The sequence below is a fragment of the Thermobia domestica genome, chromosome 3 (genome assembly GCF_964235325.1).
Source record: "Thermobia domestica chromosome 3, izTheDome1.hap1.1, whole genome shotgun sequence".
Lineage (NCBI taxonomy): Eukaryota > Metazoa > Arthropoda > Insecta > Zygentoma > Lepismatidae > Thermobia > Thermobia domestica.
In genome coordinates, this window is record NC_137456.1 from 147,477,650 (window position 1) to 147,501,008 (window position 23,359).

General features: G+C 33.3%; 1 protein-coding gene across 4 annotated transcripts in view; it reads left to right on the forward strand.

Moving 5' to 3' along the window:
- LOC145680800 (kielin/chordin-like protein) overlaps nucleotides 1-23,359 on the forward strand; it is a 54,247-nt gene that overhangs the window by 12,700 nt on the left and 18,188 nt on the right. Inside the window, exons 2-8 of one of the 4 annotated variants that reach the window (XM_081751848.1) lie at nucleotides 99-236; nucleotides 3,133-3,258; nucleotides 8,873-8,995; nucleotides 11,669-11,788; nucleotides 13,541-13,674; nucleotides 17,187-17,384; nucleotides 21,957-22,121. In XM_081751848.1, coding sequence (XP_081607974.1) covers nucleotides 116-236; nucleotides 3,133-3,258; nucleotides 8,873-8,995; nucleotides 11,669-11,788; nucleotides 13,541-13,674; nucleotides 17,187-17,384; nucleotides 21,957-22,121 — 987 coding nt within the window. In that variant the 5' untranslated portion in view covers nucleotides 99-115. The remainder of the gene's footprint in view (nucleotides 1-98; nucleotides 237-3,132; nucleotides 3,259-8,872; nucleotides 8,996-11,668; nucleotides 11,789-13,540; nucleotides 13,675-17,186; nucleotides 17,385-21,956; nucleotides 22,122-23,359) is intronic. The other 3 variants (XM_081751849.1, XM_081751851.1, XM_081751850.1) reach the window with 3 other exon arrangements.

The following is a 23,359-nucleotide window of genomic DNA, read 5'->3' on the forward strand; positions in this document are numbered from 1 at the left end:
TTTTAACAAACTGATATTAAATTGACTCTAAAGTTGTCGTGTTTAATATTTGTGCAATTTTATAGTTTTGTACAGTATTTAACGGTTTTATATTACAGAAAACTGAAAACTGAAAATGTGGAATGTTACTACTCTGTTCGTCGTGTGCCTTGTATATTTTACAAGTTGGGTTGTAAATGCATCTCCAGGATCAGCTGAGGAAGATCTACCTATTGTCAGTCTTAGAGCGAAAAGAGGTATTAATTAGCTTCTATCAACAGTTCATATTAATCCAATTGTTTTTATATCTAACTGCATAATCTTTATCGACTGTCAAATGTTCGATTTCCCAATACTGTTGAAGTTCGTTATGTAAATCAATATTATAAAGATACGCTGCACTTAAAACAAGCTAATCAGCTATCTAACGTTTTACTTTTTTTCTTTCTGAAATTTCATTTTTAATATAAATTAATTTACTATTTTCATTTCATTTTCCTTCTTCATTTTTCCGAAAAGTTAACTTTAATGGTCCATAATTCGAGCTTTCATGACCCATAACTCATAAAACTAACGATTAAATATCATAACATTCAACATGCATAATAAACTTATCTAAGTGAATCAGCATGACAATTTTGATAAAGATGGTGTGAGATACATGTAATAAGATTCTTAATACAAAGGATGAAAATTATCAACAATTCTGACCTTTTTTTTTTCTAGGAATGTCCGAAAATTTCTTTGAGGTACGGATCAAATGGGCACTGGCACAAATTCCAGGGGGTTTGAGGGGGACATATCTCCTCCAATCTTGGAACTTGAGGGACTGTCCCCCCCGAAATGTTTTTTTTTTCTTTGGAAAATATGTGATGATTTGTGACCGATTGCCACAAAGGAAAGTAAGATTAAATTGAATATCCCCCAGAATAAGCCTCAAATCTGCCCTCTTTACAATATTGAAGACAACTCTGCTCTCTTATCCTCTTCCACAGGACTATTTTTAAACTTCTCAAATATTTTAAGCACAGCTTAACAAAAAAATTTGTTACATCCCCCTTCCCAATTGTTGAAGACAGTTTTGACCCGCTGATAATGGGGTTTTAGTAGCCTTGGAATTGCAAACTTACATTCGGTTAAGTGGTACTTACGATATAGAATTATAGAATTATACTTCCTGTGTCCATAACCACAAATATTAATTAATCACTGAGCTTTGAGAAGTATATATGTTCTTCTTTACAGGTTTTACAGAATAATAACTAAACAGTACAATTGCTCCTAAATCTGATTCATGTTTCATATATTATTCCATTAACACAATCTATATTTACTAATTAAAGTATTTCCTTCTTTAATTACATCCCTCACTGAAAATACCATTTGTCAAATACAGAAGTTACTCCAGTAGTAGTAGTAGTAGTAGTAGTAGTAGTAGTAGGCTTAGTAGTGGTAGCAAGAGGAGTAAAAGTAATAGTAGTGATATTAATCAATGTGATTTCTTCCAGTGGCGGATCTGGTCCGGGCACGGGGGACCTCATCCTCCCAGTATCTTGAATAATTTAAACTATTATTAATAACTATATTTTTTTAAAGTTTATAGTAAATTCATAATATACCTATCACAGTCTGGGGTCCGGCTGCCCCTCCCACTTCTTACCTACTAGGTCCGCCACAGATTTCTTCACTTACCAGTTGAACTGAGTGTAATAAATTAGTTTTTATTGTTAGGCATTTGACTCAATATCAGTATTCTTATTAATAATGTATTACTCTTTTTGTTTATCGATGTTTTATTTATATTAAAAGACGTTTCAAGTCAAATATACAGTATGCCCTTATCTACAGAGTGGCACTACTTTAAGAAAACAGTGAAGAAAATTAAATAAACAAATAATAATGAAGAAAACGGCTAATATTATAAATTGGATTTAAGCTCAAATTGGTACTCATACCGCATTTCCTCGAATATAAGCAATACTTTTGGTCGAAATTTCAAATGCGAAAAATAGGATGTTTGCGACCACACAAATTTTGTCATCTCTTCATATCGCATGGAGTTAAAATATATTTGTTTCTCATCTTGAAATTGGTTTGTATCATAGAAACTGGCAGCATTGTAGATATCCTAATATCTCACAATAGCATTGTCCAAAGTAACGTCTTATAGTTAACAGAAATCTACCTTCAAAGTAGATGTAGCACTCAATTACAATCTTAATTTTCAATAAAGCTAGTATACTGTATTTTGTATGTACTGTATTTATGAGAAAGTAAAATGTGTATTTATCTTATTATATTTACCTGAATCTGCTGAGAAATGATTACAGGCATTTTCTTTTCTTGCCTCGCATTATATTTGGGTATCTTCTTTTTGATTTTTCCTTTCTTCTCTTTCAAATTTTAGGGTTACTTGTATATGGGAGCGTCTTATTTTTGAATCACTGTGATATTTGATTTGGGGCCACGGTGACTCATTGATATCCCTCCCAGCTAGTCTATTGACTACCACGTACGCCTTTGGTATACGGGGTTCCGGGTTCTATTCCAAGTGGGAGAACCTTTGGAATTTTAACCGTATTCGATTTTCCTGTGTTCGTGTCCCTGTCGTTTTAGGTTAATAGGAAAACGAATTAAGCGAGTAAAACAAATAAAAACCTAGTATCTAATAAGTAGTTAAGCAAAAAAAAAAAAAAATGGTAAAGCGCTCGTCTCTAGTGCATGGAATTCCTGGTACGATCTTCGGCTAAGTAAGTTTGTAGTGGACTACTTCGTGTTCTGGGTATTCCCGTTTCCTCCCGCATTCATATTGTATCACTTCTTTTACCATCATTCACTTGCTTAATTAGCGTCTCCCTTACCCTAAAGGGCTTAATGATGGAACGTTAAATTGAGAGATTTATTATATATATATTTGATTGTTACCTTTTAAAATTACAAAGCAAGAATTAAAATATACTGCACTTTGTTCAACAATTCCATAAATTAGTGGAATGATATTGGAGCCAGTTACTATAGAAAATAAATAAAACATGGATAAAACACCAAACGTTTTATTTATTTAGTTACATATAACTCTATGTATGTTATATGTGAAATACTATGTGTGTTTTACATTAATTAATTATATATCTCTTTTTTTTTTCTAACAAGCAGCAGATACGACTTGTGGTGGAAGTAAATTTCAGTGTTCTGGGGGAGGATGTATTTATGAAGATTTTGTCTGTGATGCTTTTAAGGATTGCCGAAATGGTGATGATGAGAAACCTGAATTATGCAGTAAGTGTTTTGTCATGGTCAACGAAATATAAGCTTAGAGTTATCGTAGTATGAGACATAATATTTTTAGGTATTATTTTAATATGTACTTAACTCTGTCATAGTACTATTGTGATCCTATCAATAGAAATAATTTTCAATACTCAGTTTTGGATGTTCATTTTCATTTATTTATCTTGCATGTAAGGCTAATATACACGTGTACAGATCTGTTGGTGTTTATATACAACGCGTCATATACGAGCCGAAATGGTCAAGTAATTTATCAGAAGGGTGGCATACTAAAATGGAGCTCATCCCCAATAGCACATACGTTTTAGGAATAAAAATGAGAAATCATTTATAATGCTTTGTTATTATAGCTATAAGATGCTTTGTAAATGCCTACTGAGAAAAAGACGTTTGAAAGTTGGAAATGAAAGTATTTGAATTAAAATCCTAACATTGAATCGAAATTTGAACAAGAAACAAAAGTGTTAGTGAATATTTTTGTTTACGTATGTGCCTTTACGAAATAAGTGATGAAAGGGCATCTATCACTGTTCATGGAATCATTCTCCAAAACGTTTAATGCCCTTTACGTGTTGTTCGGTGCATTGTTGAGGCCACATTTCGTTATCATGCATGTTTACTATATTTAAAGAATTTTTATTCAATATTTGTATTCAATTTTTTATTCAATGTAGTTTCACAGTCCATTAATTGACGTAAGGTAGTTTTCTTGTTATCTTTGACACATATGGAAGGTTTATTTTTCTTCTTTCTTCTCCAAATGTACTGAAGTGTTCCTTGTTTCGTAATCATTTAGTACAATTTCCAGTACTATATTATTAGTTTAGTAAATGTTGGATATAAACACAATGCTACATGACACCAGTAAAATTCATAATGTATATATGTTGATCATGCTGGCTAAACTTTAATCCCAGTCCAGGAGAGCGAGTGTCTTAAAAAAACATAGCGGCAAAGAATATTACCCTACTCTTTTCAATTCACCAACTTTTCTTCCTAACTTTCTTGCGTTTGTCATTTGCCCGGTTTAGCGTACCTAGTTCATATAATAAAGGAGTCTTCGTTTCAGAATTGTATTTCAAAATATGGTCAAAATGAACTTTTATTTTAAAACAATTTAATAGATTCTTATTATTATATAGTCGAAGTGTTGACAGTTTGAGAAATAAACATAAGAAGGAGGGGAAAGACGATTTGTTCTTATTTCGTCATTAGATTTTTAATAGAGTCGTCAGCGTTAAGGCTATTTTTCTTTGTCATGAATTGTTTTAGACTTTAAAAAATACAAAGAGAAACTGATAAAACATAGTTATACCTAGGTAGTTTCACAATACAAATTGCAAAATGTTCAGGTTTATTCATGGGCGTCGTTAGATTTTTAAATCTCGGGGGTAGGATGAATTAAAATCAAAATCCTCTTTCCGACAAAAGTTATATATAATGAAAAGTAGTATAATTTCTTTAAATATATTTGACTAGAATCTGGGGGATTCGTCTCCTCCGATCCCCCGCTAACGACGCCCGTGGTTTGCTTCCTAAAATAAATACAAGAAATGAAATCTACAAACTGAAACTCTATGGTAATTGAAGTTTCTTTAGTTGATTCTCCTTTCATCGCAGATGCTACTTGGGTTAGAAATTTAGTCTTACGTAATATCCGAACTACATGAGAACTCACTACACAAATCACAGTGAAATATAACTTTTGTATTGTTACCTAATATTACCGTTTTGCTGGCCGGATTTACATTGCTCATATTTTACTTTTATACCTATTCGATGACACGCCGAAGATACTTATTTATAAATATTTGTAAATGTTTCCATTAACAGACATACCATAAACCGAATTGACCATTCCGTATGTTTAACGAACAGATTATAAAATATGTCAGTGAAGCTGTGGTTGACGTGTTGCTTACTAATAGGTCTATTGAGTGGCGTTGTGTTAGAAGTGTATAAGGGTGTATATGGTAATACATACAAATCTAAATTATATAACGAAACATGGGACTATGCGGAACAAGAAGCAGTGGTAATGATGAGGGACCGGCAAATCTTGAAGTGCGGAGAAATTTGGCTTTAAAAGGACGGCTGTCTCTGATACAAAAACAGAAGTTAAAACCTCTGTAGCCCAGCTCCTAATTAATCTAGAGAAAAAAACTTATATGTCAATCTCTTCAGAAAGTATGAAATTTTCCAATGATATGCATTTGGGGTATCGCAGGAGAGAGGCAGCGTAGGAGAGTTGGATATTTTTAGTTCCCCCTCTCCTACTGTGCATTTGAGGCGGTCAGTTCCCCCAAAGGAGATACGAGCATAAAAATTGTTATCAATAGAGATAAACGAACATACTAACTAGTGATACATGTATATGGCTCCTGGACTTGCAAGAGTTTGAATGAGTGAGGTATTGATTTTACCCTTTTTTTCAGTGTATTTCTTCTAAACAAAGGAAACACACATATTTGATTTTGTTGGGCCTCTAGCAACTCTGTTCTTTGGTATACATAGAGAAATAAAATCTTACATGTAGGCCAGACATTGCGTGAAAAGGCGTATGTCTAGTAGCAAAAAAGATAAAAATTCGGAATCTCGTAGCTACGATAGTCATCACCCTGTATATTTTTTCGTAGTGACTGTGGTCTATGATCAAGTTGGTAACCCTAGCGACGCCGTAATTGCCCCAAAGAAAAGAACTATACCTCGTTGGAAAAATTATCGAGTAACGATTCCAAAGAGTTAGATTTTGTGCTACCCTGTTCGAAACGTGTGGAGGAAGATGAAAAAAGTAACAAGATAGAAGGAAAATGCATGTTTTTTGACAGATCTGGGACTCTGGGAACATTGTTCGTTGTCCTACACAAGAAAGAGAATGCACACATGTAGGGTGCAATCATATAAAAGCTGAAGGATATAGGTCCAATAGCAATGGAGAAAAAAATCGTAACTTCGTAACTACTGTATATATATTTTTCGATGAATTGTGGTCGCCTCCAGTTTGGCAGACCTAATTGTCCCAGGGACATAAACGATACCTCGTTTGAAACCATATGGAACAATGATTCCAACGAGGTAACGTTTATGTCCCCCTGTTTCCATACGTATGTTATGAGTACGACCTATAACAGTGTGTCCAAAGTCACAAGAAAGTAAAAAAACGTGTTTTATTTACAATTTTTTTATTTTCTTCTTCGTCTTCTTCTACTCGTTTGCCACGGCAGAAGCACAAACGTTACCTAGTTGAAATTTCTGTTCCATAACCTTTCCAACAAGGTAGATTCATGTCCCTACGAAAATTTGGGGCGTCGCTAGGGCTGCCAAGCTGGGAGGAGGCCACAAACCATCGACAAATTTATAGAGGATGACTTGTAGGTGCGATGTTCCCAATTGTTTTCTCCCTAAGTATTAAACCTAGGCCATCCATTTCTCTGTATGTTGGAACCCAATGTTTGATTTACATGTCAGAATCCTTTAGCCTGGGTACGATCCATAACAGCGTTACCAGGGTCACAAGAAAGTCAAAAGAACATGTTTCTTTAAATTTATATTTTATTCTTCGTCGTCTTTTACAGGTTTGATGTAAGAGAGCACAAAAGTTACCTCGTTGGAATCTGTTCCACACGCTTCTCAACAATGTATGGTTCATGTCCCTGGGACAACTAGGGCCGTCGTTAGGATTGCCAACATGAGGCTAGTCCACAGTTCAATTGCAAAAATCTATATAGGGTGACTATCAGAATTACGAAGTTCCAAACTTTTGTCTCCCTAGCTATTGGACCTACGCTCTTTCTTTTTTCATATGATTGCAAAAAACGTTTGACCTACACATCAGAATTTTTTCAGGCGTACGACGATGAACAGGATTGGTAGTGTCCCAGAAAGGAAAAAAATCATTTTTCCAATTTATTCTACGGTTTTGAAACGGAAGGACCTAAAGTTTACCTCGTTGGAATATGTGTTCCATAAGGTTTCGAACGAGTAATAGTTCATATCCCTATGACAATTAGCAGAGCTACAAGGGCCTCTAGCGTAAAGGTCTACGATTTAGAAAAATCCGTAGCCGTCCTCTAACTAACTAACTAACTCTATGGCCTATGGAACCCGGAGGTTCAGTGCCGCGTTCACAAAAGCTCTCCACTGACTTCTATCCTTAGCTAATTGCATCCAGTTTCTACTTTGTATTCCTATCTCTGCGAGATCCATCTTAATATTATCCTCCCATCTGCGCCTAGGTCTTCCTAATGGTCGTTTTCCTATGGGCCGTCCTCTAAAGGTTTTAAGTTTCCTTTTCAAGAGACCGGTTTCCTATTATGTGATTTACAGGTCCTTTGTCTACCCATAATTGTTCTAAACATTTTAGGATATAGATTTTTAAAATAATGTAGGTCGAAGGGCAAAGTAGGACAACATTGTTAATGTTTTCAGACTCAATGAAAAATACTGTGCATAGTGCCTTCCTAGGTGTAAATGATTAGGATTACGAAGTAGATTTCTGGGCTTTCAGCATCTATGACCATTTAGCACGTTACACATACAGTCTGAGGGATGACGTCTCTCGGCGAGCATGCTATCCGGGGAAAGGAAAGGAACAAAGGAATGGGAAAGGAAGAAGCGGCCTGGGACCTTTATTCTAGGTACCATCCTGGCAATTGCCTTGTGCGAATGAGGAAAACGCAGGGAAAGCTTCATTCCAGATGGCTGGCCTGAAAAAGCTGTTACACCTTTCTCAGCGAGTGTTCCTATATGGAATCTAACCCAGGAACCCTCGTACCGAAGGTGAGAGCATTATAGGTGCAAATGAAGTGCTGCTTAGAGCATAAGATAGTGTTAGAGAAAGAAAAGATGTGAAAATTGTTCGATACGTTGAAATATATGGGAAAGTTAACAGTTTTTGTTTACATTTTAGGAGTTATTTACAGTGTCTAAAATATGGTTATTTAAGGCTATGAAAGGTGTTTCAAAAAGATTATAAGTATACCCAAATTGATTAAAAATATACTTTTGCACTGGACTCGCTAAATCAAAAAGTATAAAAGGAGAAAACACAATTAAGTATTCTCCCTGCCTGACTTACACAATCAACATATGTTAAACAATCCTCACTATGTTATATTTCAGGATTTCCCTTACTAACTTCATTAAAGGAAATTATTAAGAATTTACTCAATGCTCGCATTTAACAAGGAGTGAATTTAAGTAATTGATTATGAATTTATTATTGGTTTAACACTCGCACATCTACTTTTCTTTTCCAACGGGAAAGTAAAATATTTTTACCAGTAAAGTGATTAACAAGTGAATAATGAACAGAAAAGTGAGAGAAATGAAGAAATCAACATCACTCTGAATGCTTAAAGCGGAAAATGTGTAATATGTATCCTTACATCTGAATTCAATGTGAAACATCACTAAGTGATCACCAAGTCATGTAACCTCAAAGCCCTGTTAATGAAGAATTCGGCGATAGCGTCCAAAGTTGATTATGACACCACTGGAATGAGGATCTATGCTGGACTAATTTTGGTTAGCTCCTATCGCTAAAGGTAATCAATAAAGAATATAATGTAACATTTATGTGTGTTTTCTTCTCTTCCAACAGAAAAGTTAGGATGTAAGAATGACACATTTCAGTGTTCTTCCGGCCAATGTATTGTAGAGAATAGAGCTTGCAATGGATATAAAGTTTGTGCAGACGGAAGCGATGAGGATCCCGCAATGTGTAGTGAGTACAATTTTGAAACTATATTATTCATAGAATTAATTATATGCACTTAAATTTTAATCTACCAGACTATAGAACACACACACCAAACTCACTTAAACTTTAGCTTATCAGATAACCTGATTAATGTCATCGGATAATATGATTAGCTAGTATTTTAATCTTTTCATTTATTGATCTTATCAATATAAAAGAATTATTTGGATGTGTTATAATTACTGTTACAATAAGTGCAAAGATCCTATATAAATTGCATTATAATATATATGTGCACTTTCTGAATGTAGTCAATGCAGTATCAATTGTTGATAATGTAGGTAGGCACTTCTATGTTTAGCGTTCCCGGATTGGTAATTACTCTTTGGTCTTAGATAATGTTAAAATGTGGATAATGTGTGTATAATAAACTTATTATAACTTATAAAGCAGTGTACACACAACCTGCTACAAGAACCTTGCCTGAAACCAAGTTTGTCACCTTTTACCGAAGCCACTTCCAGATATATAAACAATAAATAAATCAGTGAACCATGTACTACGGTAACTGCAACGAAAGGATTGCTTCTTTAACCGAATATAAGTTTCAGGTTTTGTTCCTGTGATTCTACGTGTTCTAGTTATGATAAGCACTTCTGAAAGATTCTCTCCGTAATTATATTTGTCGATAGATATTAGGGTATAACGATGAATATGAGAAATGTACTTTTATATGGATTCAGTGTCCCAGTAACGGTCTCCTCCTTTATCCTTGTCTTTCTATTAAAAATGAAATAACTTACACTTTCGGTTTTAATGTCTGATCTTCATAGAATGAAAACTGTAACATTTACTAATATCTTCTTCTTATGATTTCAGTTTCTTTCCACCCACACCTCTGTACTGATTCCCAAAAATGGTAAATTTACAATTTTCCGATTTCAATATTGAATGTCCATAATTTACCAGTGTATTGTAATTTCACGGTTTGAAACTGAGTTCATTTATTTGGTAATGCAAATACTTTTCGATTTTTAAGGTATTCTTTTTTAAATGAACCATACGTATTGTACGTAGAAAACGGCAAAATTGTTGTTTGTATGCGTTAACAACAATCTGCTCCAACACTAAATTTCGCTAGATGTTGAACACAGGCAGTTCTAACAATATTTTTTAAAGATTTCAATGATGTATGATTTCGATGTACTCATTGTTCGTTCAGCAACTAGTAACTCATCAGAAAAGATGGACATACTTGTTTTGATTAGGACCTGAATAAATCCTGAACGAGCAGCAATATCTGTCTATTCAGAAATAAACTGTAGTTCCCACTTAAATTGGCCTACTATTCTACAACATTTCTAACTGCTATATTCTATTGCATCTTATGGTGTATAATTTATCGTAGTGCTTGCTCTCGTAGTGCTAGTTTTCATATTGTTCAATGCAAATGAATTCTTATGCTACTGGAATACATTTAACTGTGTAGCTTATAGTACACTACTTCTACAATCAGTCATATTTCCTAATTGTCCTTAAACTGAGAAGAAATCTCTTACTTGCACACCGCATTTCATTTTTGTTTCTGTTAGACAAAGACCATCATTCTTTTCACCTCTCTCCACCAGTCCCCATACATCTGAATCTAGTTGAATTAACATCCATTTGATATTTGATCAAAATTTTTTGTAAACATATTAAGCCTGCTCAAACACTAACAGCGACGACCATAGAAGCTGGAAGCTGAAGAAGCTACATGGAACAATACAAGCCCCAACTGGAAGGTGCAACATCAAGTTTGCAAGAAATGTGTGTTGTAATATCGATGTTGTGGAGTTTACTCTGTTGTCTGAGTCTTATCATTTTTCTTCCGGGACAGAACAGAACATTGGTGAGTCAAGTCAAGGTCCTCCATTGTAATAACGTAGTCATCAACATTTCCAATTAATGGCAGTAAATTTCTGACGTGATACCATGACTGTACAGAGCAAGCCAAAAATTTCAGGATCTGAAGTTTCTTCAAACATAAATAACTTTTTCACCTATCAATCTCGAAGTGGAACAGATGGTGGAACCTGGTTTAGCAAACTCCAGTGCTTCTTGTTATTGTAATTGATGAATTAGGTGCATTTTAACTGTATCCCATAAATCATCATTCAATAGATTGTTGATCACAGTAGGAAGACTGCAAGTGTTGTTATCTTGAACATCAATTATACTTATTCAAGACTCGTTGTAGCTAGCTGATTTTCCAAATCTTATCATTATCCACTTTTGGTTGTTGTCAAAATGATTTCAATCATTTTGTCTTATGTCGCTGGCCTGAAAACGACTGCATCATCTAAAAACTTTTGACTCATTTTCAATTTCAGAATCCTATTCACGGCACAGCTGTCGTTGATAGCTATCACTTATAGCAACAATCTATTACAACTCGAAGTTTGGATTCGTTGGACGAGTGCCTTGGCTTCTTCCTCAGCCTTAATGAAATATACATGATTTCAACGAAAGCTTTTAGCTTTTAATGTTAGTACCCAAAGGAATGTTGCAGAAACGTCAAAACAATTTTATCCTTAGTAGCTTAAAACTGTAGCTGTTTTAAGTATTACTGATTTAAGTATTACTGATTTTGAATTATCTGTCACCTTGTAATTATCTGTAACACTATTTATAATATAAACTCTGTATTTTTTTTAGAGAAATTAAGAGGATGTAACGTTGCAGACATGTGGTGTGGAAAATGTGTTCCCCAAGATAAGTGGTGTGACGGAAACAATGATTGTATAGATGGGCAGGATGAAGATCCTAAATTTTGCAGTGAGTTACTAGTTGTTTTCTCTATAACCTGATTAATTCAGATATGTGAAATAAGTTCCTAACTAGAGCAGTAATAAAGTTTTTTAAACATTTTTGATAATCTGTTTTGCATTGACAAGTATTCTATAATTTGATATTGATTGTAAAATGAAACTGTAATTTGGAATGTTTTTTGTAATTTATTAATTTGTTAATTGTTATAAGATTCTGACTTTGTTGTAATTCTACTTCTTTTCTATACTATACTCTAATTTACTTTAACGCATTAGCCAACATAAATAAATAACAATACCTTGATAGATGTCAAAAAATATACATACTTGTACCACCATTCCGGGCTTTCAAGTGAAGCCGTAGGATACATAACGAGGCTAAAAATTTTCATATAGATGAATATAAAGTTTCACGCACTGACGACAGTTGCCTTTACCACACTAGTTGCATTCTATGTGACTACCATGAGTCTGACGATTGTGCAACAGCTCACATTCCATTGGAAAAGACTTCTCGGCAGGTGTAGAAGATGTTTGATATTCCATCCCTGTTGGAACGCTTGCTAAAGCCCGAAAACTGCACAACGTATATATTAATCCTGTGGGAAGGCATCTGTGCTTCTCACTGATTTATAGACAAGAAACCCAGGCGCAAGGCGTTAGGGACCGTTTGTGTCTAAAATAACAGCTATGATTTGGCTGTCTGTCCGGACTTATTGTCTTGATGCAGTGCACTGGTATTTTCTCTATGGAGTGTGGGTACTTCTTTGGCGTAAATAACCATCAAAGCATAATCCTGAAAATACGCAAGATGTTTTCAAATTTTACAGACTTCTCCTGTAAGAAAATCCATTCACAATATGAAATCATGTAGATAACTTCCAGCGTACTGACGAACAAAGTGCACTGTACTTTTACATCGATATCTCTGTAAGTAATCACTCGAATGTCTCCACAATTGGTCACTTATATCTGCAATCTGTTTACAGTAGCTACAAGCTTTCGCCAGTCTCCCGTCAAGTGGCAATCGTACAGTTTGCTGCAATTTGTTTACAGTTGCAAAGCATATCTGCCATTCAGTTTAGTTCATCTTATAACATCTTGACAATGCAAATAGCACGGCAAATGGTGGGTTAAAACATAACAAACTGGGTTGGCAGATTATAGTGTGTGGATTTTATGACTGTCACTGGTAAAATTCCACACAACACCGGTGATGTTATCTTCACTGGGATCTGTTTCAAATATTGCTTACTTAGTAGTACAGAATCCAGAAGCGATCAGTGTGCAATTTGCAGCGTCTTAGAATGTCTAACAGCAAATAATTCTCCGTGGTAATTTTTAAGTCTACTGGTACAATTTTCAAGTGCACCACAATGAAATCTACCTACAACCGATTACGTGTCGACGGAATCAGACTACACAACACGACTATTTTGAAAACCAATATTTTAGAAACTTTAAATATAGCATAAAGTATTAAAAATTCTACATAATATAAACTTGTGCAGTAAAAAAGTTAAATCGTGTAAGCAACCAACATTTTCTCCTCCCATTATTTCACATATTGAAGGGAAGGCCTGGTTAAGGAAACATTATTTAATAAAATGTACTTGAACAAGTAAGTGATGCAGTTGAGAGAAGATCTCTCTCTCTCTCTCTCTCTCTCTCTCTCTCTCTCTCTCTCTCTCCATTCTTTCTGATATGTTTGTGTGTGTGCGCACGTTTCCTTATACATGCATCTAATATTTGTTTACAGAACGAGGAACTTGCTTAGTATATGGAGATCCACATTACAAAACTTTTGACGGAACTATGTTTAATTTTATGGGAGTATGTCGTTATCTTTTGGCTGGTGATTGTAAGAACGAGTCTTTCAGTGTGGAAGTCCAGGTAAGTGTTTCACAAAACATCTTAAAGTGAAATATAGAGCAGAAAATAATTTCATTGAATTGTTTTTTCACATTTTTGTTTCATTTTTCAATTTTCTACTAATTAGTCATTCAATTGTATACTTTATAAAATTAACTAATAAGCAGGAAAGAAAAAGTCTAGCATAAATACTTCCCTAATAGTGACGATACATTTCTTAAATCAATCAAAATACCAAAACCGTTAATTTTGACCAGAATGGAATTGTGTACAAATGTTTGCATATCATTCCAGATTACAAATGAAAAGAAGTTTCGGGAATTTGACCAAAGAAAGAAAATATATTAAAATTGTTTAATCCTATAACAGATCTCTGAATGTATTAAACTATTGCCCATAACCTGACGAGACGATATTTTACATAATGTGGACCTCAAAAATTGTCCGAGTTGTAAGAATGTATCTTCGTCTCTTTTGCATACCTGTGTCGTATGCACTCAAAGTAAAAACATGTATTTTCCATTTTCTTATCGTCGGTTTTTTCCTGCTTCTTGCCAACCTTTTCGCTCATTTCCGCATCATGTAGTGACAATGCACATCTAATTGCTCTAATTCCGGATGTTCTGCTTTCTTCTTATAGGTGCGTTTTATTTCATTGCCTTGCGTTGACTATGTGTAGTAGCATTTCTTAGTACATTTAACCTCTTCTGATATCTCTTTTCGTTCTTGCTATATTCCACATAATCTCAGTTTGACTCCATGTTTATGATCCCATTTGACCCTTTCAATGCGCTTGTTGGCCGATATAAAATTACGTGTCGCTTCTTTTTCGATGTGCTCTGTTTCTGTGCAATCTTATCACAATCGGCGTGTTATACCTGGGTAACCTGCTTTGTTAGATCTCAAACATGGTTAGAAATCTATAAACTGACAAAGTGATTATATGAATACAATGAAGGACATTTTCAACGTTTCAGTGCAAGTATATTATTACACAATACGTTCCAATAATAAGTATGGTATAAATGTTATATCACACCTGTCGTGGATTTCTCGTGGCGCGGAAGGATACTGATAACTTCTAAACGAAGCTGAGAAAAAATATTGACATACACTTTATACATAAACTTACAATCCAAAATGAAAGAAAAATCTAGAGATGCGGAAACCTTTCCGAGAACCGACAGGAAACGAGAATTCGCCAAAATTTTACGGGACAAGACGAGAAAACCTTAACTTATGTAATACTGTCACGGGACAATACAGAATTCTTGCAACGAGATACGAGGCGAGACACATATAAGCTAATAGAAACATCTACTTTTCGGGGCGAGACATCATTTTTACGAGATAGCCTTAAATCTTGTCTCGTGGATACTACTTTAAATACGAGACAGAAAAGTTTTTAACTTTTAACAAGATAATTAGCTTGCAAATGTTGTTATATTGAATTAACTCGAGGAAGTCGAACTCTCAAATACCCTCTGTTTATAAAAGTAACATAAATTAGATTTATTTAGTATCACATGAAGAACTATGGAAACTAGATCGTGTTTTCTAGTAAGTATTTAGAAAGACAGAAACTGCGTTATGCTCATATCATCCTACAAACAAGTTGAAAAAAAAAGTGTCATACAAAATGTTAAGAAGGTTTTAAGTTCTTTTTTTCCTGGATGTAAATATTACCATTAGTGTACCAGTCGTAAGAATTCAAATATTCATTCGAATACGATATATATATATATATATATATATATATATATATATATATATATATATATATATATATATATATATATATATATATATATATATATATAAAACACACAGAAAAAAAGAAACAAGAAATGGGCAATTTTTTCAAAGACTGAAAAATTGTGCTTGTTGCACGTATCGCATGCATATATGTTTTAGCTACTCAAAACAATGTTTATTTTCTAATGCATGCAATTATTATAACTTGTATTCAGTTTTCACGTAGTTTTAACAAGTCAAGTTGCAAAATCTCCAATATCTGTCACATCTGAAACATAAGGTAAGTTTCGTTCTTAGTTAACAATGTGTTGAACATCTTTAAGTTTAGTTTAAAAGTCTAATTCGAAACATAGTTATTTGGGAATGCTTTACTTAAGTATACAATTTACAAAATGATCAATCCTTTGCACTGCAAAGTCAATGATTATTGCAAACACACACACACACACAAAAAAAACAAGAGCGAAGCATGCTGCATAATGGGCAGGAAAGAAGGCAATAGTTGCTTAATACACTTAGAAACGTCATCATGAAGAGAGACGGAAACTCACGAAGAGCAAATTAATACTTCTTGCGTTTTTGTGTATGAGAGAATTTGCGTTAGAAAATCCTGCAATTCCTACAGTAAATTAATAATATCGATTTTGATTATGAAGAAGCTAGTGTATTTTTTCCTAACTTGAACTTGTTCGTATACATTTTTGAATGACAAATTGTTCCCTATCCTTTAACTCAAAGTTTCGTTTCCTGTATTTAAATCTACTAGAAACCAGTATTCAAGATATAATACTCTCACCATAGTAAGAAGATCCAGATATAAGTGATACATTATTTCTAATTGAGTACTCAAAATATGACAGTTCTCATCAGTTTCGGGATGAGCTTCTTATAACATAATGCATAATAGTAGTCTGCTATATAAAATACTATGATGTGTTCATTAAAGTGCGGGACAAAAATAAACGACCAAAAATTCCATTAAAACTAATGATGTTTTGGGTAATTTATTCTTGTTTTGTACTTTACACGAATGTATTTATACATTTTGAAAGTTCTGCATATTTTTTATTTCACTTTAATGATTGTTTTCCCAATATTTCTTCTATTATACTTATTTTCTTATATCAAATTTTATTGCAAAGATCAATTTTTAAGCATTGTGTTTAAAATTACTTAAATAAATTTGTTTTAATATTTGTGTAAGCAAATGAGTTTCTAGAATTAAGTTTTTCATTTCACTTGAACACGTTATGCAATTTTTCCCTTATTGCGATGTATTATTTTTTCTTCGAAACTTATTTTAGTTTTTAAAGTTGGTTAATTCTTGTTTATATAAAGATTTTATCAAAATTTTCATTCCATTTATTTTCTTCACGTGAGTACTATGATTGAACAGAGGAATAACAAATCAAAATAAACAATAATTTACAGATACATACAGGACTAATAGTTCTAAACTTGTTATATAACATTCTGCTTGCTCCTTGCGTAGTAAAAGAGGTCGCAAAAATAGCCACTTTCAACAACATGTACTTTATAAACTTTTTTTTTTTGTGAGATAATCTAATATTATTTTCTTAAATCTGATTTTAGCTTTAAAGATTTGTATACATACTTTTAGCACGATCTTTGCAAGTAGGTGTAACCGTTGAAGATAATTCTGAAATGTCATTGCACTTTTTAATTGCGAAATAAAGTCATCGCTACTATCTTAAATGCAGTATCAAGTTTCACATATAGTTATATCGTTAATTATCATTTCACATTTTACCTTTCAGAATGAGGAGCGAGGTAATATTGGAATTACGTGGACAAAAACTGTTTGGGTAATACTCCCTCCAGTTCGAATTCAGTTAGATAAAGGAGGAAAAGTAACAGTCAATGGCGGGAATGTATATCTGCCTTACAAATTGGACTATTTAACCATTGAGAAAGTTGGGGCTTACACTGTAGTGAGCACGAACTTCCGGCTTCAGGTAATAACATAATATAATCTTAAGCACTCTTATATACTGTGAGTTTGCATGTGTAATTCCAAAATAATTGTCAACGTTCTGAAAAATCGAAATTCCTTCCCCTTTACTATTTTGCTGTCTGAAAGAGAAGTTTGAAACTTTTCTCGCGTTATTGCTCATTAGGCGGGTACATTCAGGGTTTTCAATATCCTTTCAGATATTGTTGACTCGTTTTCCTCCAGTAAATTTGCTTCATACATGTTCTTTATTGCCCTCGCAATTAGGTTACTCGTATTTAAGTTTACACTGAAATTATATCATAACTTAGGGCAATGCTTATTTTAATTTTCTGGTCATTTTTAAATATATGTGTCTATACTCCAAGAATACTCTTATTACTCAAGGGCACTGTAATTAATTATGATATCATTTGCGATAATTTGATTACAAAATCGTGAGACATTAACAATAACATGACATAGAACTGTTGTCTTTCAGAGTTGGATCCATCATGGAAAACGACATTAAAGAAACAATTTGCTACCCTTTGCGAATGAAGAATGTACCTCGCGTAACATAAGAAATTGTAATCGAATGTTTATTCAATCCACTCAGAACCTTACAGAAAGCATTAATTACAAAAATATGATTTCTAATTCGTTGGCCAAGTTATATAAGTGTTCCATGAATGTTCCTTGGTACCATGTATAACGGTATATAAGCCCACATTATTATTACATTTATGTATCTTAATAATAACCACGTAAAAACGTAAAGCAATATATTAAATTTTGGATGATTGTACCTTTCACTTCATCATATTCGGTCTTCCAAAAATTACTACGAAGTTAGTTTTCTTTCCGCATAAATATATCTTAGTACAAACAAATTTATGTTTTGCAGGAAACAATATATATATTTCATGAAAAGAATAAATATGTCAATGAAATGCATTACTGAAATAGTTTTAAATTGAACAATACTATTCCTAAATTTGTTACACGATACGTAACAAACTCAATAGTATAGGAAGTAAAGTAATTCACAGAAACAAAAGCTGTATTTTTTATTAGGTTGTACATTCTACCGAACAAATGTAGTAGAAATGCTGTTATTCGTACCTTAAGATCGCATGTTTGTTCCTTTTGAACTACCCGAAGAGAAGTTTCACAAATAGATTCAACTAGAATTCTGTACATTAGGATGGAACGAGAACTGGCTATTCTTTCTCGAATTAAGATTTCTAACAGTAAATAAAGTTTCATTCTACGTTCAGGAAGACCGAATCAAAAATTTGTTGCTCTACTACATCTTTTTAGATGCAACAGGTCTAAAAATTAAAAAAAAAGATTATTAAAGATTTCCAGTAGCCCTATGTGTTTCGTTAAGCTTTTCACACATTTGTTGTCAAATAATACATCATTGCCTTGGAGTTTCATGAGATTGTTAAGCATTCTGCACAAAACATACACTGTAAAACAAGTTTAACCCAGGAACATTTAGAGATATTTATACATTCTTTCCGTTTTTGACAATTTAACATCATTTGTTAACACTTGTTTCAGGAAGAAACAAATTACAATGAAAATGGATTGCATTATTTGCACATGTCTGCACATATAATGCAAAGAATTCTATACATACAGAAAAAGATTTAGATCACTTAAATATCAAATTAAGTTGCCAAATGTACGAAGCTTTATCATACTTGGAGTATTTCAAAGCATGATTCGATTACCGTCAGATTTTATTTTTGTCCTTTTCACATCAAAAGACAACTTCTCCACACTACTAAATATAAAAAGAAAAATCCAAAATTTTCGTCCCATCCTGCTGTACATCTTATAGTTTTTTTTATGTGATGAACATAAAAGGTCCGTCTCAATGCAGTTATAATAATTATTATTATATTTGACGTCTTCTACATTTTATGTAGTTTCCTCTAGCTACTCGTGTATTAATGCCATTTGCAATCGACATGCTATTAATTTTTTCTTTCAAAAATCATTTACATATACATTTATATTTGATTCAATCAGTGATAAAGTTCGCAGCTCCGATGCGAAAGCTCATGAGTTCAATTACAGTTCATTGTGTGTCATAATATCACTTTATGTGTTCTTTGATTTCCTCTCCTGTCTTAATTCAACCAATTCTTCGTAGGACGTTATTCTAAAATAGACTTAGAAATTGTTCATATCCATTTATCAGTTGTCTCCGTAGAGTTTTGAACATAGTCATGGGAAAACTTTTAAAGCAACTTCTAAATAAAATACAAAGCTTTTCACATGCAAGAGTCATCATGAGTTAATAGTTTCTCGGTATACAGGTAAAGAATAAACAATTTCTATGACAAAAAAGAAACAAGATGCTTTAGATTTTGTTAATCGTACAAAATTAAATCATCATAGATTTTATAACTCATGATTGATACCATTTGTTTCCTCTCTTCAGTATGAAGTACACAGATATGTAAAATATACTTTAGAGTCAAGTAAATGAATTAAAATGTACAGCACATTGGAACTAAACTTTTGTTGGTGACTATAGTTTATTACTTTAAGTGTATCCCTTAAATAAAGTTGACCATCTAAAATAATTAAGCTTATAAATAAGGAATATTTATTTAACATATTTTCATACGATTCTAGCATTTTACGTTTTTGAGTTTATAGGTTTTAAAGTTAATAGTGATACATTTATTTAGTTTTGCAAATCACTTGAATTTCTTTTCTTTTGTCTTGAGTATGGCTTTTCAAGCCAAATGTTGAAATATTTGCATAAACTTATGCATATGTGGTGTTGGAGAATATTCCTATCTATTTACAGAGCTCTTTTACAGAGCGTCCATGATGGAAGTTTCTGATGTAATATAGTGATTTCTAAAACGTGAAGGCTATTTCTTTAAGTGAATCATGTCCTAATATTCAGAAGTTTAAACTGATTTTTCATCACTTTACTTACAAGTATATGGCGCTATACTTTCTAAGGACAAGGAAGGAAAGTATTATACAATGCTCTCATGATCAAATTCAATTTAATTTGCAGAACTGCAGGTCAGTAATGATCTCTGTTGGCTAGCATTCAATTGTTCAGTGTATGTTTCATAGACGAAAGCATGAAGTAATCGCTTGACATAGTAGTTAAGATTGTGCCTACCTCCGTTGTCCAATATGTTTCCCTCATAGTTATATAGCTTGGTTAAGCAGAGATCCAAGTTTGATTTCCACTGGCAGACATTGTAGTTCGTATCACACACTACCCTATAACATCATATCATCATTAATGGAAAGGAAATTAAATTCCCTGTGGCAGGCCAAAGGTCTTAGTGGCTTAACATAGAGTAATTCGGGGGAAGTGAACATGGTAAGCATGAAAGTTATAAAAATCTTAGACAGAAATGGAAGTACGGCTGATTAGCAATCATTTATGAATAGCATAGACTTTCTGCATTCTGATAATACAAGCATGGTTCATATCATGTCTGAAGTAATGTGCACAGAAAGAAATAAATCATACAAAGTAAATTATTCATTTCACCCCACACGTGGAGGTAAAGTCAATATACATCTGGGGTGAAGTGGTGATAAGAAATGCCCTCGACATAATGCAAATAACAAGATATACACTGCTATATAATGAGTATACAGCTAACGAAGAACACCTACATGATGTAAAGGTACATCAGCCATTGTAGTAGAAATGCTTAAGAAGCAAGTGGCTAGAAGTGGTTCAAAACCCATGCTAAATCGTAGGTCCCGTTCTTAGGACATCATCAACTTCACATGGAAGGTAATAACAAGGCACTATGGGTTCACCTTGACGAGGGGTCAAAGACCTGTCTTTGGACACACACACACACACACACGCACATATATACAATATGGAATGATTAACAGGACTATTCATGTCACCCCAAAATATGTTAATCATTTCACCTCATCTCTTCGTCGTCTTTTTTGAAAACATGTTTTGTAGCTATATGTTCGCAATATATTGAGACACACGCGTACCTAATAATCGCCTTATGTTGCTGTGGAAGTATTGGTTACAATATGATTACTTCACGGAAGAATTGACCTAGTTTTTTTTACTATTCCATATTACAATAGCAACAAAAAAGGCTGCAAATCCACTCACCCTCTCTGGTGTCCGTGCTCGCTGCTTTCGATATTCGCGTCTTTCCTCTGTACATTACATTCTTCATCAGCCCCTGACTTAATACTGTACATACAGTGGTTTTGCAAGGTCAAAGCTGATCGTGCTTCATTGCCACATATCAGTAACCTTAACTCTATTCACTTCACCCCTATGGTCACTTCCCCCCGAATTACTCTATATAAACCATGTAATATTTCAGGTAGAAAGTTATGTTTAAAGGACACGTTGATATGAGTGGCCACTAACAGAAGTTTCATTACATATTGCCATTAGATCAGTATATTCCGTATCTAATTGAAATACCGATATTTTGCTTTATTTCAAAACAAGTATATATATATATATATATATATATATATATATATATATATATATATATATATATATATATATATATATATATATATATATATATATATATATCTGTTTCAGGTAAAATGGGACGGTGACAACATAGTGGAAGTGACTGTACCAGGTTCTTACAAATCCAAAATGTGCGGATTATGCGGCGATTTCAACGACAATCCCAAAGATGACTTACGCCTTAGAAACGGATTAATAACTACATCAGCTGACATATTTGGAGATGATTGGAGGGTAAATGTTAATTTAAATAATATATTACTATGTTTGTTTAAGGAAACTTATGTCACATTTGAAAGAAATTTTGAATTGTTCGAGATAATTTTATCATTAACTTTACATTTATCACATTTTGTTTCTCTTATCATTTACAATTGTTGATACTGATTCAGAATATAAAGTAAGCAGCACGGAACTTCCTCATGGATACAGGTTTAATTTACTCTTTTTTACGTGGGAGAACAATGTTCGTTTCTGGATGGAGGTTCATGTGATTAAGATCCAATGTTAAGCTATATGTGAATGTCTCATATAGTCACGCTACACAATTTCAAATCAAGCAGAGACAAAAAATAATATGAAGATATGTCATGCTTATATCTGAGTGATTATTACAATTGTAAAAATCAATAGGACTATGTTTAACTGATTGCTCTTATTGCACAAGCTGTTCAATTTAATAGCAATAATAATAAAAACGCTAATGAGAATGATTAAATAATAAAACGAATTGTTGCTCTTAGCTTGCAAGCTTATAAAAACCGGGTAGGTTTCTGCTTTCCCTTAGAAATAATCCTAACTTTATCATTCCTTTCGTTTTCCTAAGTTACCTTGAAGTTGTTTTAGCATATAGGATTCTCCTTTGTAGTGAAATGTATAATACGCGTTGTCAGTAGCCTGCGTGTCCAGAAGTTCGATTTTGAGTATTTCCCACAATACAAACTCCAGGGAAGTTATTCAACCTCAATTAAAATTATAACTCTTGTGTTATACAGTTTAGGTATTGTAGCTCAAACTAAGCGAACGTTTAGCTCGCGAAACATAGGAGTTGGATGTGAATCAAAACAAAATAAACATTAATGTTATTCAGTAATCGTTCATTTTATGTTATTATCCTAATAACACGTAATTACCGAATCTGAAACTGACTGTGGTGGTCGGAGGGTGATGGAAGGAGTTTAATGGTAGGGTGTTAAGTTTTTCTTAAATATTTCAAATACTAAAGGCTTAGCAAAATACATTTCAAGGAGAAAATTAAACTACATTAAATTTCCTATAAAGATAGTTCTATACTATTTTCATAGGATCAATAATTTAAAAGATAGAAGGAGATAAAAACTACATATTCCAAGAAAATCTTATTGACACTAAAACTGCCAATGTAACCTTTAAAATGATCCTTATGCCTGTACGCAACTATATAGTAGCAATACACATTTTTGTGCACAAATACAAGAACGCGTCGAGTGCCG